This window comes from Vigna radiata, unplaced genomic scaffold, assembly GCF_000741045.1.
Source record: "Vigna radiata var. radiata cultivar VC1973A unplaced genomic scaffold, Vradiata_ver6 scaffold_282, whole genome shotgun sequence".
Lineage (NCBI taxonomy): Eukaryota > Viridiplantae > Streptophyta > Magnoliopsida > Fabales > Fabaceae > Vigna > Vigna radiata.
Window position 1 is genome coordinate 227,117 of NW_014542222.1, and position 15,840 is coordinate 242,956.

Sequence of the window (15,840 nt, forward strand, 5' to 3'; positions counted from 1 at the left end):
CAACACCCTGCTCTGAGATCTGATGACCAAGATAATGTACTCGCTGCTTTCCAAATTCGCATTTCTTTGGATTTGCAATCCACCCATGCTGTTCCAACAACTGCAACACCATCTCCAAATGTTTCATATGTTCTTCCCAAGTGGGGCTGTAAACAAGGATATCGTCGAAGAAGACGAGCACCCACTTTCTCAAATATGTTGTCATTAAATCATTCATCGCATTCTGAAAGGTAGCCGGCGCATTCATTAACCCAAAAGGCGTCACCAAAAACTCAAAGTGGCCTTGGTGGGTTCGGAAGGCCGTCTTCGAAATATCCGCTGCCCCCATCCTAATCTGATGATAGCCGGCCTTTAGGTCCAGCTTGGAGAAATATCTTGCTCCCTTGAGTTCATCCAACAACTCTTCAATAACTGATATCGGGAATTTATCCGGAACAATAGCTTTGTTCAGAGCCCGATAATCAACGCAGAACCTCCAACTTCCGTCCTTCTTCTTCACCAAAATTACAGGACTTGAATAAGGACTCTGACTGGGCCTTATAATACCAACTTTTAACATATCTGCAACTTGCTTTTAAATCTCCTCTTTCATGAGATATGGATATCTATATGGCCGGACATTTATAGGATTTGTTCCCTCTTTAAGCACAATCCTATGCTCTAAATTGCGAAGAGGTGACAACCCTTCTCTTTCCTGGAACACGCGTCCATGGGATTGCAGGATAACTCGTAATTCCACTACCTGTTCCTCTGTCAAATCTCGCGCCACCTCACCCCCCGTTTCCTGCTCCACTACACTTAACTCCCATACCAATGCCCATGAGTCACCATCCACTATCTTCCATAACTCCCTAGGTTCCACCAGCTGTCTTGATAAAGCTGGGTCCCCCCGGATCGTGATCTTCTCGTTCCCCCCTCCGAACCGCATCGACATCTCCCTCCAGTTAATCACCACTTCACCCAGTTTAGCCAACCAGGCAATTCCCAAAACGACGTCCACACCCCCCAATTCAAACACGTACAACTCCTTCTCCACCGTGGTATCTCCCAAGCTTATTCCAACTGTTTCGCACCTCCCCCTCGTCACCTTCTTATGACCATCACCGAGACTCATCGTATATGATGGCGTATCCACCACCGACAACTTCAACTCCTCAACCACCCTCCGGCAAATGAAGTTATGGCTGGCCTCACTATCAATGAGGACCACCACTCATTTTTCCTCGATCAACCTTATCAACTTCATCGTTTTCGACGACGTCAACCCCTCTGTAGAACATGCCGACAACTCCATGGGTTTTGTCTCCTCGCCAACCTCTTCCTTCGATTCTTCCCCCTCGTCCTCCGCCAACAGTAAACAGTTCCCCTAAACCCACCTCCAAAGCGATTAATCAGTCCTACCTTCAGACCTATCCAAGAATGATTCTTGGTCTTCTCCCTCCAATACTAATGTAGGCCAATTCCACCTTATCTTCCTCCGCCACTTTTTGTATATCGAAGAACCGTTCAGCCCGGTTAATCCAACTATGCGGTTCTGCTCCTCCAAACGACGACAATTCAACCCTTTTCCTCCAATTTTGGGGAATTCCCCCATTATTGTGCCTTTCTTGACTATCGTTCACCGAATTGCTACTTCCTTTAGAGCCACCCCCTTGATTATTGTTACCTCCATTCATCCCTCTCATCAATTATTGTAGATCACGCCTGATCGCCGCTGTCTCATCCTTGATTCCCTCCACGGTAATCTCCAAATTGTTCAATCTTCCCTCCGTTTGACTTTCCATCACTGATTCCCCTCTTCCTTGGATCCGGTAGGTCGGACCAAATGATAGGTTCCTAATTGGTAACCTATGGAAAACACACTTCACCCACACAAAACACCCACCCAAGAATGTTGTATAACCTCTTTGTATTACTGAGCAATCAAGAATACAATGTAGAGAGCCTAACCTCCCCCTGATCAGGACAACACGTTCCTGTCAAACAATGGTATTTACTTTGCTAACCCCTCAAACTAATCTCACAACTCTTATATACAAACCTCCTAACTACCCAATCTAACTGCCTTGGCAGTTAGGCTGTGAACCGGTCTGTGTACCAGTTTTCCTTCTGCTATATACAAGTAATGGCTTAACAAACAAAGAATAAGCTTATAAATAATTTTTTTAGTTTAATTATTGAAAATCATTTGTAGGACAATATTTTTGCCTAATTTAAGTTAATCTTGAGTGATTAATTTGGTAACCTAGCTAAGTGGAGGGTATCCTATATGAGACATGGTGGCCATATGACAAACTCTTAGTGGAGAGTTTTCTTATAAAGGTAGCGGTCATGTGTCATTTTCGTAGTAGCGGTCATGTGTCATTTTCCTAGTAGGAAACTTTTGCTAAAGTGGCTTTCCATATGGCAATTTTTTAGTGGAGAGTTTTCTTACAAAAGTAGTGGTCATGTGTCATTTTTCTAGTGAGAAACTTTTGTTAAAGTGGCTTTCCACATGACACTCTAGGAGGATAATTTTTCTAAAAGTTAGAGGGCCACATGTCAAACTCTCTTCACCAAGATAGGATTTTCAGAGTATGGTGCAAGATATCATTTTAAATGGAGCATGAGTAGCTCTCAAGAACCTTGATAGAGGGCTTCCATATTCTCTTTGGTTTTCATTTTTCCCCTATCTCTTCAATTTGTAGAACCTTAAGTTCTTCGAACTATTTTTATTTGTTGATATTAGTTGTAAAATATTGAACTCTTCTGCAATTTTGAACTATTAATGATATATGCTTTTCCAATTCATGTTACTATTCAATTTCCCTGCTTAATACTTGATGTGGATTGTTTTCATGCTTAATTTATGATTTTTGAGGTATTGAGAACTATTTTTAAAATTTATACTTGAAATTTAATATCTATTGAATGTTTGTATCTAGGATTAAAACTTGATTCATTGATAATCTTAGACTCTTAAACGTATTGCATAATTTCTTATTCAGGATTAAAAAATTGAAATATCAATATAAAAAATCTAAAAAATTAGTGGAAAAATTGCTCCCACAATCTTAATTGCGGATATAAATAATATATATACCATTAATTAAAATTACTTTTGAAATAACTCAAACTGTTAAAAAAAATTACAAAATTATTATCATTATAAAGTTTATATTCAATTGATAGTTGTTATCTATGTATTACTAAATGCATTTAAATTAAATTTTATGGACATTTAGTTTGTTATATAATTTACTATAAATAAAGTTGATTCTGTTTTTAAATCAAATTGAAATTTTTTACTTTCATAACTTCCATTTTATTAATACATTACAGATCATTAAAACTTTTAAGTACTTTTTATCTCTTACGTTGTGTTCTATAAAACAAAAAATAGAAGGGTGTTAAATGTTAATGTGAAGACAATGAACGTTGAAATTGGCGCGTTGTTGTCAACGTTCAGAGTGCATTCGTGTAAAGTCACACACAGCAACGTTGGTGGACCCCAACCAGTTTCAAATTTCGAAAACGCAATAGAACTTTCGTTAAGACAAGAAAACGTCTAAAACGGTGAGCATCGAGCTATAATTGCATATTCGTAATTTTCAGGGTTTTCTACTCAACTAGTGGTGACCAGTGCAGTGCATGACCTTTGTTTGAACACGAAAGTCTCTCCCATCATGTTTTCTCTCACTTCACTCTCTCTCTAGAATCTACGTTGCGTTTTGGTGCTCTGCCTCGTGTTCGCGTTCTACGTCGTCGTTTCAGCTCGTTTGGGGATTCTAGGGTTTCGTGGAAGAAGATGACGACCATGGAGAGCTTGATTGGGCTGGTGAACCGAATTCAGAGGGCTTGCACGGTGCTCGGTGACTATGGGGGTGGTGACAACAACACCTTCTCTTCTCTCTGGGAAGCTCTTCCTTCTGTTGCTGTTGTTGGTGGCCAGGTTCGTCTCAACTAATCCTTTTTTTTTTCTTTTGCTTTTTAATTTTAAATTTCAACGCTCTTAAATTTTTTTGACGGAGAATGAAAGGTTGAGATTCAGTAAACGATTTTTGGGTTTCTGCTTTTGCGTTTTTCAACAATCGATTTTTCGAACAAACTAGTTGTGTTTCTGAATTATGTTTTTCTTTGATTGAGTTGAGTTCAGTGTTTAGTTTGGAGAGTGGTTCTGGTCGTAGGTATCTTTTTCTGTGTGTTTTTGCTCGGTGGTTGTGTGTGTGTATGAAATTTCGAAACTTGCGGAGGAGAAAGTAGAATCAATTAGATAGTTGGAAATGGGTTCTTTTCATATTGTTATAATGTAATCTTCAGGGTGTAGTTCTAGCGCTTTATTTTTTTTTTTTCAGTAATAGAGTAGACTAAACAGTTTTTTTAGGAGCCTTTGTTTTTATTTTTTGTTTATTTTTTATGCATGATATGAGTCTGAAGAGTCTGTGTTTTCCTTTTTTCTTTCAGAAAAAAATGAGTGGAGTTTGAGAAAACTGTTTAGTTTTGCTTAATTTTATTTTAGCATCGGAATTTTGAGTGTAGGTTCGAATTCACTTTCTCTTTTTATATCTTTTGAAATTTGAGCAGAGTTCAGGGAAATCTTCCGTTTTGGAGAGCATTGTTGGTCGTGACTTTTTGCCTAGAGGATCAGGTTTGATTATCTTCTTTCTTCTTTTTTTCATTTTAACGAATTATTGGACTTATCCATTTTACTTTTTGTGAATGGACTACAGGGATTGTGACAAGGCGTCCATTGGTATTGCAGCTTCATAAATTGGAAACAGGGTCACAAGAGTATGCCGAGTTTCTTCATCTGCCGAGGAGGAAGTTTACTGACTTTTGTATGATTGTAGCCCACTCCACTCTTTAAATATACGGGAATGACATGTTTTTGGCTAATTATAGGATGACTTATGTTTTCTGGTAGCGTGTAAAAGAATTTGAAGACTTGTTAGCATCTTTTGTGCTTGTTTGTAAATTGCATGTTCACTAATGTGCCCCCTGCCACCGGATTCATTTTCTTTTAATTTTCCATTGTTATGTTTATATCTAGTGCATTTATCTCATTTTTTTTAATGATAATATTATAGCTGCCCTCATGTGTCCCTGTGGTTACAGACAAATCAATTTTCAACGTGTTCAACAAATTCTAATTCTTTTTGAGATTCAATCAATACTCTAAACAGAACCTTTGATCAAGTGTTACGATTGTGTTTGGCTAGCACTTTATCATATGATACTTGTTCGTTGTGACACTGTTCACATGCTAATATGATTTATAACTTTGTGGAGTTGATTTTTTTATCAGTGTTCTGTGGCATAATATATATATATATATATATATATATATATATATATATATATATATATATATGTATGTATGTATGTATGTATGTATGTATGTATGTATATATGTATAGAATCTATGTTATTTCATTTCTTAAAACAAATTTTCTTGTTGCAGCTTTGGTCCGCCAAGAAATTCAGGATGAAACTGATAGACTAACAGGGAAGACGAAACAAATATCTCCCATTCCAATTCATCTTAGCATCTATTCACCAAATGGTACCCATCTCTTTCATTGTCTCTTCCTTTTTATCAAAGATATTTTAAAAATTGAAACTAAACATAAAAAATAGATTTGAGCTAATATTTAATTTATTTTAATATCTAATATTGTGATGGGTTCAAGTGGTTCTTGAGAGGTGAAAATAAGAATAAAATGAAGAAATCTTGGACAAAATACCCTAGAACGTTACTACCTGACCCTATATATAAGAAACAAATATCTCAGTCATCAAGACCAATAAAATTTGGTAAAATAGTTAATGCTAACTAAAATTGTCATAACTTTATATTTTATGTAAAAAATCCCACAAGTTTTTGGAATATAATGACTTTACTCATAATCTAAGGCAAAAGAATTTCAACCAATGTGTTAGAATACAAGAAGTTAGTTAGGGCAGTTAGAATATTAGCCGTGCAGGCCCAGCACAATTGCAACAGAGATATAACTAACTGATATTACAGATACTAGATTATTTATTATACAATTGCCATACTGAATTAGAATACCGAATCAGTGATACATGCAGGCACTATATCTCTAACCCGGCATCCTGCCTCCCCCAATCCCAAAACAAACTCCGGTTGATGTAATTATAAACGATGCCCAGTTTGTCTATAAAAAGACAGGATGATAGGATACAAGATATCAAACAAGAGAAACAGCTAAACTGGTACTAGTATGCGTATCAGAATAAAATTCCTCTATAATGGATTAGAGAAATCTAATAGAGAAACAACTTATGGCCATGGATATAAATAATCTCCATACAAGCATGGAATAGCCACTAAGATTGTAAAAGCAAACACACACCTAGATGATGAGAAGTGCCTGCCTCTACTCAAAATCACCACCTAAAACCTCAATAATTCCCCCATTTTCATTACCCTCCCTCCTTATATACCCATTTCCTCTCTCTCCCTTTTAGCCCCAATGCGTGATTCCCATATCACCCTCCCCACTCTCTTAGTGCGATGTAACCAATTGTTTTTTTACCCTCTTTTTCAAATATGACTTATAGACCTAATTAATATATAAACGGTAGTGTTATTTTAGTTGGCTAGTGTCTTGTATTATGTTATGTGCAGTCAATAATATATTCCATCTTATTGTTAGCTATCTTCTCTTTTTACTTACTCCTAAGATGAAACTATACTTTTAACACAGTGCAAAACTATTTTAACGAGCTTGAAAATTTGAACAGCTATCATACCTAATATGATTCCTTTATTATCTGACTAATTTTACCGCCTTTTCCTTTTTGTCTCTTGAACAGTTGTCAATCTAACATTGATTGATTTACCGGGTTTGACTAAAGTGGCCGTAGGTATGCTTTGTATTTAACTCCTATTTTTAGTTAGAAATCAAGTGTTTGGATCAAATGATAATCTTTATCTTTGATTGACAATTGTGTCCATCTTCTTCAGAGGGACAACCTGAGAGTATTGTTCAAGAAATTGAAGTTATGGTTCGATCATATGTTGAAAAGGTGAAAAACGTTTTTCTCTTAGGCAGTTAATATATATTGGACATGTCTTTGGTGTGATCACAATATGTCTGCCTTTAATCTATTTGAATTACAACAGTTCGGATGTATGTTAGCATCATTTATTTTTACTTTTTATATCTGATGGACCCCTTTAAGCATATGAGCAAGTGCTCCTTGAGCTGGAAGCTTTCACTGGCCGAGGAGCCTCACCTGACCTTAAAATTTATATAATATACCAAATTTCCCTGTATTTTCTAATAATTTATTTGCATTACCAAACAGGTGAGAATGGTATAGACAATTATATGATCTAATTTGAGAAATTATTTGCTACTTGTAGTTTGATTTAATAGTTCAACTACAACTTGAATTCCATTTTTGACAGATAGGGTTAGCCAACATTGATTTCTGCGAGTGAGCACTTTTGTTTTATGTGCCAACTAAGTTCGATAATTAATTGAATCTGCGTAGTCATTTCAGACAAGTCCACTCTTTTTCCACTCTCTTTCCACTCTCATGCAGTGTTTCCAGCCCCTGCTCCAAATTCTTAGTAAAATATCAGACCATGGGAAAACAATACAGGAAAAATTACATTTTCTTTCACTTGTCTTTAGTTATCCCTTAAGCTAGTTATTGTTCCTTTTAGGCTGGGACTATTAAGGCTAACGTGTCTAAAATTTTAGTATTTACACGCATGTGATGACAATGGGTAGGGTAGTACTATAGTACCCTTCCTAGTACATACATTTTAAAAAAGTTAACGGTACTGGTTGCACCCCCTCCTGCCAGTTATCAATTTTAAACCCCATCCATGCTTGGTATTCCGGCACAGGTATAATTTTAATCTCCATCCTTGCTGGGTACCTATGTATATATACTCGTAGACACCATCCATACTTATGTATAGATTCCTTTAATAAAAATTTTAAAAAAATATTTTTCCTTTAATAAACTGAAATCTCACTGTTACTGATCTAAAATAACATAAAAAACGTAAAATTAAAATCAACTAAGCATATCTTTGGTTTGAGTCATTCAAACATAACCATAACAGCAATTTTGTAAACATTTATGGTCTTTAAAATTTAAATAATGTTATATAATTATTTACATTAGGTATTATATATATATATATATATATATATATATATATATATATATATATATGTATGTATGTATGTATGTATGGATGTATGTATAACTGTATTACTAGTACTGAGACACTTACGATGGTAAACATGTTATCATAATTTAAAATTTTGAAATTGTCACTTTGACTTGTGTTTATTATTTACAAATTTAAAATTATGAGTATGTATATATTTGTTATAGACTATAATTTAATTTCTGAATTTCAATTGTTTTATTTACATTTTAAATTTTAATTTTGAATTATTTCTACTATGACATCTCCATTTTAATTTTGAATTATTTCTACAATGACATCTCCATTATGAAAAAAATATGTAGATATATATGCAATCAAACTTTTACCATTTTTTTGACAAGGATTTTCAATATAATTTTTCATTCTACCTCTTTGTATAGCACAGCCATATCATAAATAAAACCATTTTATTCTTATGTTCAAACATCAATAAAACACATTTATAAGAACAAAAAATTATGCAAATGTATAAAAAATTAAATTTATAAAAGTTGGAGAAGCTGTATAACATCTTAACTCACAAAAAAAGTATAAAAATAATTGATTATATATTCACACAAAATGAAATATAATATTGTGCACAAATATAAAAATAAAAATTATATTATTTCTACAATTATCATTGTTTTGTAATTATGATTTTTTAATTAGAAACCAAATAGTGGTTTTACTATAAATTGCCTAAAACATCGAAACTATTAAAACATAATATTAAAACTACAACCTTAAGTCATTCAAATGTTAGTCACAACAAAAAATATTGGAAACATAATGCTCTAACACACAAGGTGAGGGGGCGGGTTTGGCAATACAGTACTTGAACCTGTACTCATTAAATTTTGCGGGTAACTTACTGCCCTGAACCCATCCACAAACAAGCAGGTATTTACCCTATTCATTTGCAGATATTTTTGGGAGTACCTGAAGGTTCTGGGTACACTTTGCCATCTCTGGCTACACTATGTTCCTGTAGGATGTACTCCAAAATGATATGCTAATGGGGCTGAACATTTTTTAGTCAAGAAGTGTTTATGTCTCAACGTGATAAAACTATTCAGTATGACTTAATTAACAATAAACAATAATGTGTTAACTTTCTCGTTTGTTTTATGTCACAAGTCTGGGAATCAGTTGGTAGTTTGGAATATTGTTTTGAAGCTCTTTAGTGTATTACTTAAATATTATTACAATTTAATTCAATGGAACATCATAATTTCTTATATGATGACCTTTTGTTTCTAATAGGATATGTAATGTGTATGTTAGGAGGAAATATATTAAAAAGTAGTTGTTGGTTGGGTTGTTAGGATGAGTGAGACTTTCTACATATAGTTGGGAGGTTTTTGTATTCGGGACATTTTTTGGATGATTGGAGAATTGTTGACAGGATCATATACATCGTGTGTGAAGGGAAGATTGTCCCTTGGATGCATTCATGCTGTACTTGTTTCCTAGAATCAATAATACGAGATCTATTCAGTGAGTCTGGGTGTTTGCATTCGTTTTCCTGGTTTCCTCTATCTAGACGCCTAACAGCTTCACATTTATTTTGTGAGTTTATTATTGTGAATCTATTTCTTAACAACATTGCTTTCTCTATATTTCAATTGATGGCGGTGTTTTGTTTCCTCGTATCTTAAAATAAACTACTCGCATGATCTATTTTCTTTAATCAATTACTTTATGTTCAACAGCCTAATTGCATCATATTAGCAATATCACCAGCCAATCAAGATATTGCAACTTCTGATGCTATTAAACTTTCTCGGGAAGTTGATCCCACAGGTACTTTTGATTGCTTCGTGTAATGGACATTATTACCTTGCTTTGTCATATTTTACTAAAGTTTACCTGTAATCTGGCTAGGTGAAAGGACATTTGGGGTGTTGACAAAGCTAGATTTGATGGACAAAGGAACTAATGCGTTAGATGTAATCTTTCTTTTTGATTTGATGCATGTACCTTTAATGTTAAAATCTGAACTGTGCCGGTAAAATTATACTAACTAATCCTCATTTTCGCTTTTATCCCCTCAAGGTCCTTGAAGGAAGGTCTTATCGGTTGCAACATCCCTGGGTTGGGATAGTAAATCGATCCCAAGCAGATATCAATAGAAATGTTGATATGATTGTTGCTCGACGTAAGGAGCGTGAGTATTTTGCTTCCAGTTCTGATTATGGGCACTTGGCCAATAAAATGGGTTCAGAATACCTTGCAAAACTTCTCTCACAGGTTTTCTTTTTGAAGATACTCTTTGCTAATCCTTTTTTGAGATAAGTTGTACTTTTAACCCCATGAACTTATTCTGCAGCATTTGGAGTCAGTAATTAGGGCAAGGATACCTAGTATAACATCTTTAATAAACAAAAGCATTGAGGAACTTGAATCAGAGATGGATCATCTTGGGAGGCCTATTGCTCTTGATGCTGGAGTGAGTGCTTTAAACCTGTAACGATTTCTTTGAAAAGTATAACTCTTTTCATGATGTCCTTCTAAGTATTTGTTGAATGTTGATTTCTTATTCAGGCTCAATTATACACCATCCTAGAACTTTGCCGAGCATTTGAAAGGATATTCAAGGAGCATTTAGATGGAGGGTAAATATGTTCTTTTACTGTATTCCATTTTTATGCTATGTTTGAGTGCAATTTGAAAAGGGGAAGGGAGGGTATCGGTGATAAAACATCTTTGATTGGAAGGATTTGTAGACGGTGAATGAAATTGATTCATTTCTCTTTGTCCAGATTTGGGAGCTATGCATACACTTAAAATTGATCTAGTGAATAAGATTATTGTCTTTTTCTTATAGAATCCAAATAAGAGTTTACCAAGGTTATGAAACTTGTGGATCCTACGTGGGATTGTGTAAGGGATGTACGAGTAACATCAAATCATAACAAGGAATGTAAATACCGACCTCAATTAAAAATTTTCTATGCATTATAGTAGCTAATACTGCTAAGTAACAGTGCTGCTCTAGTTAAGAGTAACCTTGCATAGGTCTGATGCTAGTTCATTTGCTTTGGTCGCCATAGATGCGTGGATTGCAGTGGGCTGAGAATCAAGATGATTCTGCGGTGATTCTGCGGAGATTTACATCTCTTTTTAAAACCAAAGTCCTTTTCAATGCGCACTTAAGTGAACAAAATTTGTATTTTACCCTCATTTACACTAAAGGGGTTTTTGTTTTCCCTTCACTCAGTCTAAGGAAATCTATTAAATTTTTTCCTCACAAATTAATATCATTCAACTTCAATTGATTGACCAACTTCTAGTCTATGTTTGGAATAATTAGAATGACCCAAAACGAAACACAATTACCATCCCACTGTCATTCCTTTGCATCTATTTCCATCAGTTTAAACTTATCCTTAGGATTTATAGTAGTCTCTCCTCTATCTTGGGCTAGCCCATTGAACACAAAGGTCCCTGAGAAGCATCTAACTTTCTACCAGCACAAAAGCCAACAAGAAGGTTATTAATAGGATCCTTGGTCTTAATGCTACAGTAGCAGGAACTGCTTTAGATAACTGGTCAAAAAGTCAGCTATTGGACTCTAAGGAGTCTGGGTTGTGGACGAGCTGAGTTGCCAGGTTGTTAGCATGTCTGCAGGGAGGGAGGCTGGGTTGATGTGATAAAGGGGAAGAGAGTTATTTTTCTCTGAGGAGATTTTTTTTCCCGGGAGAGGTGTTTTCTTTTGTATATGCACATTGAGCTTGTTTGCAGGGGTTCTTACAGCCATTCTATTGATCCCTCAAAAATAATTTCAGATTGTGGGGGGAATCTAAGGTCAATATTGAACCATTGTACTGATTATCAATGGCCAGTGTTTATTGTTCCTAAATGGAGATGTTTTTACTAAAAAGCATATGGTTTGAAGTATTCAATATTTCAACATCGATGGATGATCTATATCATATGAGATTTTGCAGTCTTGAAATAATACACTCTTTTTCTCAACTGTCTAGTTCCTTGGTTTTGCTTTTTGGGCTGCTAATATTCTAGACAAACTACTATATCCAGTTTCTTGAGGAAGTCAAAATTGTCTTTCGAAGTGGACAAACCAACTCAACATCAAAATTGTTCTGCATGGTAGGTTTGCACCGATTTACATATTATGATGGACCATATCTCTAGTTGATGTGGGATCTTCAAGACACCTCATGTTGAGGACTCAACATCTTAGGTGGGTAAATGAATATTCATGGGTGGTCTAATAGTAGGTAACATTGGCATGATAGACCCAACATATCTCATTTGGATAGACTTTGATATCCTATTAATATTATAATTTGATCATATTTGTAGTTGATGTGAGATCTTCAACATTTAGTATTACTATTTATTACCTGAAATGATTAATGATATACTTTGCGGAATGGGAATGGCTTTCAACAACGCCTTTATGATGTGGTTTGCCCACTGCATATGCTAAAGTGAAAATAGCCAATTGTGGAGATTGTCAGTTTGTTGTCATTGATGATGAGCTAATTGCTAGGTCTCTATTTGAATAATAATGTTCTTTATTGTTCTTAGGCGGCCTGGAGGAGATAGGATATATAATGTCTTTGACAATCAGCTTCCTGCTGCTCTACGGAAGCTTCCATTTGATCGGCATCTTTCTCTCCAGAATGTAAGGAAGGTAGTGTCAGAGGCTGATGGTTACCAACCTCACTTGATTGCTCCAGAGCAAGGTTACAGGCGCTTGATTGAGGGGGCTCTTGGATACTTTAGAGGCCCAGCTGAAGCTTCAGTTGATGCTGTATACAGTCCACTTGTATTCTCTGGTTTTTAATTTTGATCTAACACGAATAATTAAATTGACTGATCTTGATTTTCTGTAGGTTAACTTTGTTCTAAAAGAACTTGTGAGGAAATCAATAGCTGAAACTCAGGTAACTTTTGGAAGTATGTTTTACCTTGTTCATAAATTGTCTGCACAATTTGCGGAGATACTAATATGTTACTGCAGGAACTGAAACGCTTTCCAACATTTCAAGCTGAACTAGCTGCAGCAGCAAATGAGGCTTTAGAAAGGTTTCGTGAAGAGAGTAAGAAGACAAATCTTCGGCTTGTAGACATGGAGTCTTCTTATCTCACTGTGGATTTCTTTCGGAAACTTCCTCAAGAAGTGGAAAAATCTGCAACTCCTGCCCCCTCAAACATTGATCGTTATGCAGAGGGTCATTTCAGGAGAATTGCATCAAATGTGTCATCATATATAGGGTTGGTTGCAGACACGCTTAGAATCACAATTCCAAAGGCTGTTGTTCATTGCCAGGTCAAACAAGCAAAACAGTCTTTGCTTAACCATTTCTATACCCAAATAGGGAAGAAGGAGGTATATTCTATGTTCCCTTTTCTTTCTTTTTATCACTTAAGAAAGTATAACTTTTTTCTTAATGGAGAATCATAACTATAGGTAAATCACCCTTCCAAGACCTCATAAAGCCTAGACTAGATCACATACCCCATATCCACGGGCATCTACACATAGGGTAGCTGTGTATTAAACCACTCCAACTTATCCTGGGCAGACACTGCAATAATCAAATGTCACCACACTTGTGTTGCTACCTTGAAGAGATTCCGGAAATCTTTATCCCTATTGATAATAACCTAAGGAGAGCCACACTATTAAAATTTTGTTTTGTAGTTGGAGAGCCTAGGGTCTTGTTAACCTCAAATTATATATTCATACTTTCAGTGTGGGACGGAAGTCCCATACCTTGCAATTGTACTATACAAATTGTTGAAGTTCAATAACTTCAATGAAGCTGTAAGTTATAACCCAGATTGTGACAACATCAACCCTAAGTATTGAGTTGCCTCTAATATTTTATTTATCTTATATTCACACTTTTTAGACAAAACCTACTCTATACTGTTAGGGTTAGTGTCATACTCGGAGACAGACAGTTGCACGTTCTTGATGGTAAAGGTATAGTTCAAATACCTTTACCATGGAAGGGTTACACAGTAGGCTTTCATCGGATAGTATGCTTCTGAAGTTTAAATTATATTAATATAAATGATAATAAATATTAAAATCCTTTTATTTCGTTTGTAAGCTTAGCAATGTTAATGAAATAGTCCTAAGTGGATGCCAAGGCAAATTACAGAGTTGTATCCGGACAAATGTTAAATCCTCCTTTGTTTTGATGTTTGACAACATATTCTTGATAAGATATTACCTGCTATAGGGTAAACAGCTGTCGCAAATGTTAGATGAAGACCCAGCATTGATGGAGAGGAGACAACAGTGTGCGAAAAGGCTTGAACTATATAAAGCAGCACGGGATGAAATTGATTCTGTTTCCTGGGTACGATGAGCTTGGTGCTAACTGAGTGTCTTCCTAGTCTTGTACGATAGCGATCAGTTATGGGTTGGCTGGACCCTGATGTAATCTACTCATTTACTGCTCTTGTAGTGTTTGTCTGTAGGGTAAGATTGGAGTTGATTTGGTTGTCTGAATTGTAGTGTACATCAACACAGAAGAATGGTCTTCACTTTGATTATATAATTTGTGTATTCTTTGTAATCTTATTCTTGGTTGTTAACATTATCGAGTCTTGAATTTGGTGTTCCAATGCTTGTTTTGTTTTCTTGAGCTTGAACTGTCAAACAACAAACTGGTTGAGAAGGCAATCCCATAAGAATAGATTACACCGGCAAAGTAGACAATACGAGGAAGAGACACAAATTCAGAGACAACAATAGCTCATCCAAGGTATTTCAGCTGATCATGTTAATGTGGCAAAGTTGAAGTTTATATAAGTTTGTCTGCCAAAGGATGAAGGAATCCATGAGAACACACCTATAAGAAGAATGTCGTGTTTTGACGGATGGATTGTAGCAGAACTGCTTGACGGAAAGTATGCCTACATACTTTGTAGATTCTAGTTTCCTGTACAGCGATACTTACTCTTGCTTTTTTTAGGCGCTCTGCTTTACTTAGTCAATAGCTGTATATTTAAGTGCCATATCTATTCTATTATGGTTTTATCATCATTCTTTCTATGCAGATTTCCTTCAAATTTGATTTTCTTTGCAGATTTCCTGCAAATTTGATTACTTTGCAGATTTCCTTCAAATACTCATTTATTTTGCACTCGTCAGATATTATTTTAATTTTAATTATCATGGTATGATGGTTTCGTTCAATTGGCCATAAAACTTTATACTGTCAACTGTGCTCTTATAGGTGTCTTCAATTGTCTCGAAACCTGATATTACATTTTTATTGGAGTTGGTTTTTAAAGTTTTATTGGAAAAGATAATCCACTTATGATCAATGATGATTTATGATTGCAGGGCAATATTACTTTACACTGCTAGTACGCAATCTCCTTTAGTTTAAACTACTTTTACACAGTTATTTCAATTTCATTAAGAAATAATGTCAGTTAATTAAGGGGATTAAAATTATTCTGAAAATATTATATAAAAGATTTAGATAGGGGTGACAATTTGAGGGGCTGGAAGGGTTGGATTGGTGTTTTCAGTCTGTATGGGATGAGATAGGATAGATTGTCCTGTTAACCCATTTTTGTTTTTGATAAAAAGATAAAATAAAAAATAATATGAAAGATTTTTTTTGCATGGTATTATTTGAAAAATAAATAAATATATATATAAA

General features: G+C 35.2%; 1 protein-coding gene across 1 annotated transcript; it reads left to right on the plus strand.

The window, feature by feature from the left end:
• Positions 1 to 3,574: 3,574 nt before the first annotated feature.
• On the plus strand, positions 3,575 to 15,212 carry LOC106779497 (dynamin-related protein 1E). Its single transcript, XM_014667614.2, has 15 exons — positions 3,575 to 3,931; positions 4,564 to 4,627; positions 4,710 to 4,817; positions 5,441 to 5,542; positions 6,820 to 6,870; positions 6,971 to 7,032; positions 9,895 to 9,985; positions 10,067 to 10,131; positions 10,238 to 10,432; positions 10,512 to 10,631; positions 10,727 to 10,797; positions 12,737 to 12,962; positions 13,045 to 13,095; positions 13,173 to 13,541; positions 14,404 to 15,212. Exons 1-15 carry the CDS (start codon positions 3,788 to 3,790, stop codon positions 14,530 to 14,532), a joined length of 1,848 nt encoding a protein of 615 aa, XP_014523100.1. The 5' UTR covers positions 3,575 to 3,787; the 3' UTR covers positions 14,533 to 15,212.
• Positions 15,213 to 15,840: the final 628 nt, after the last annotated feature.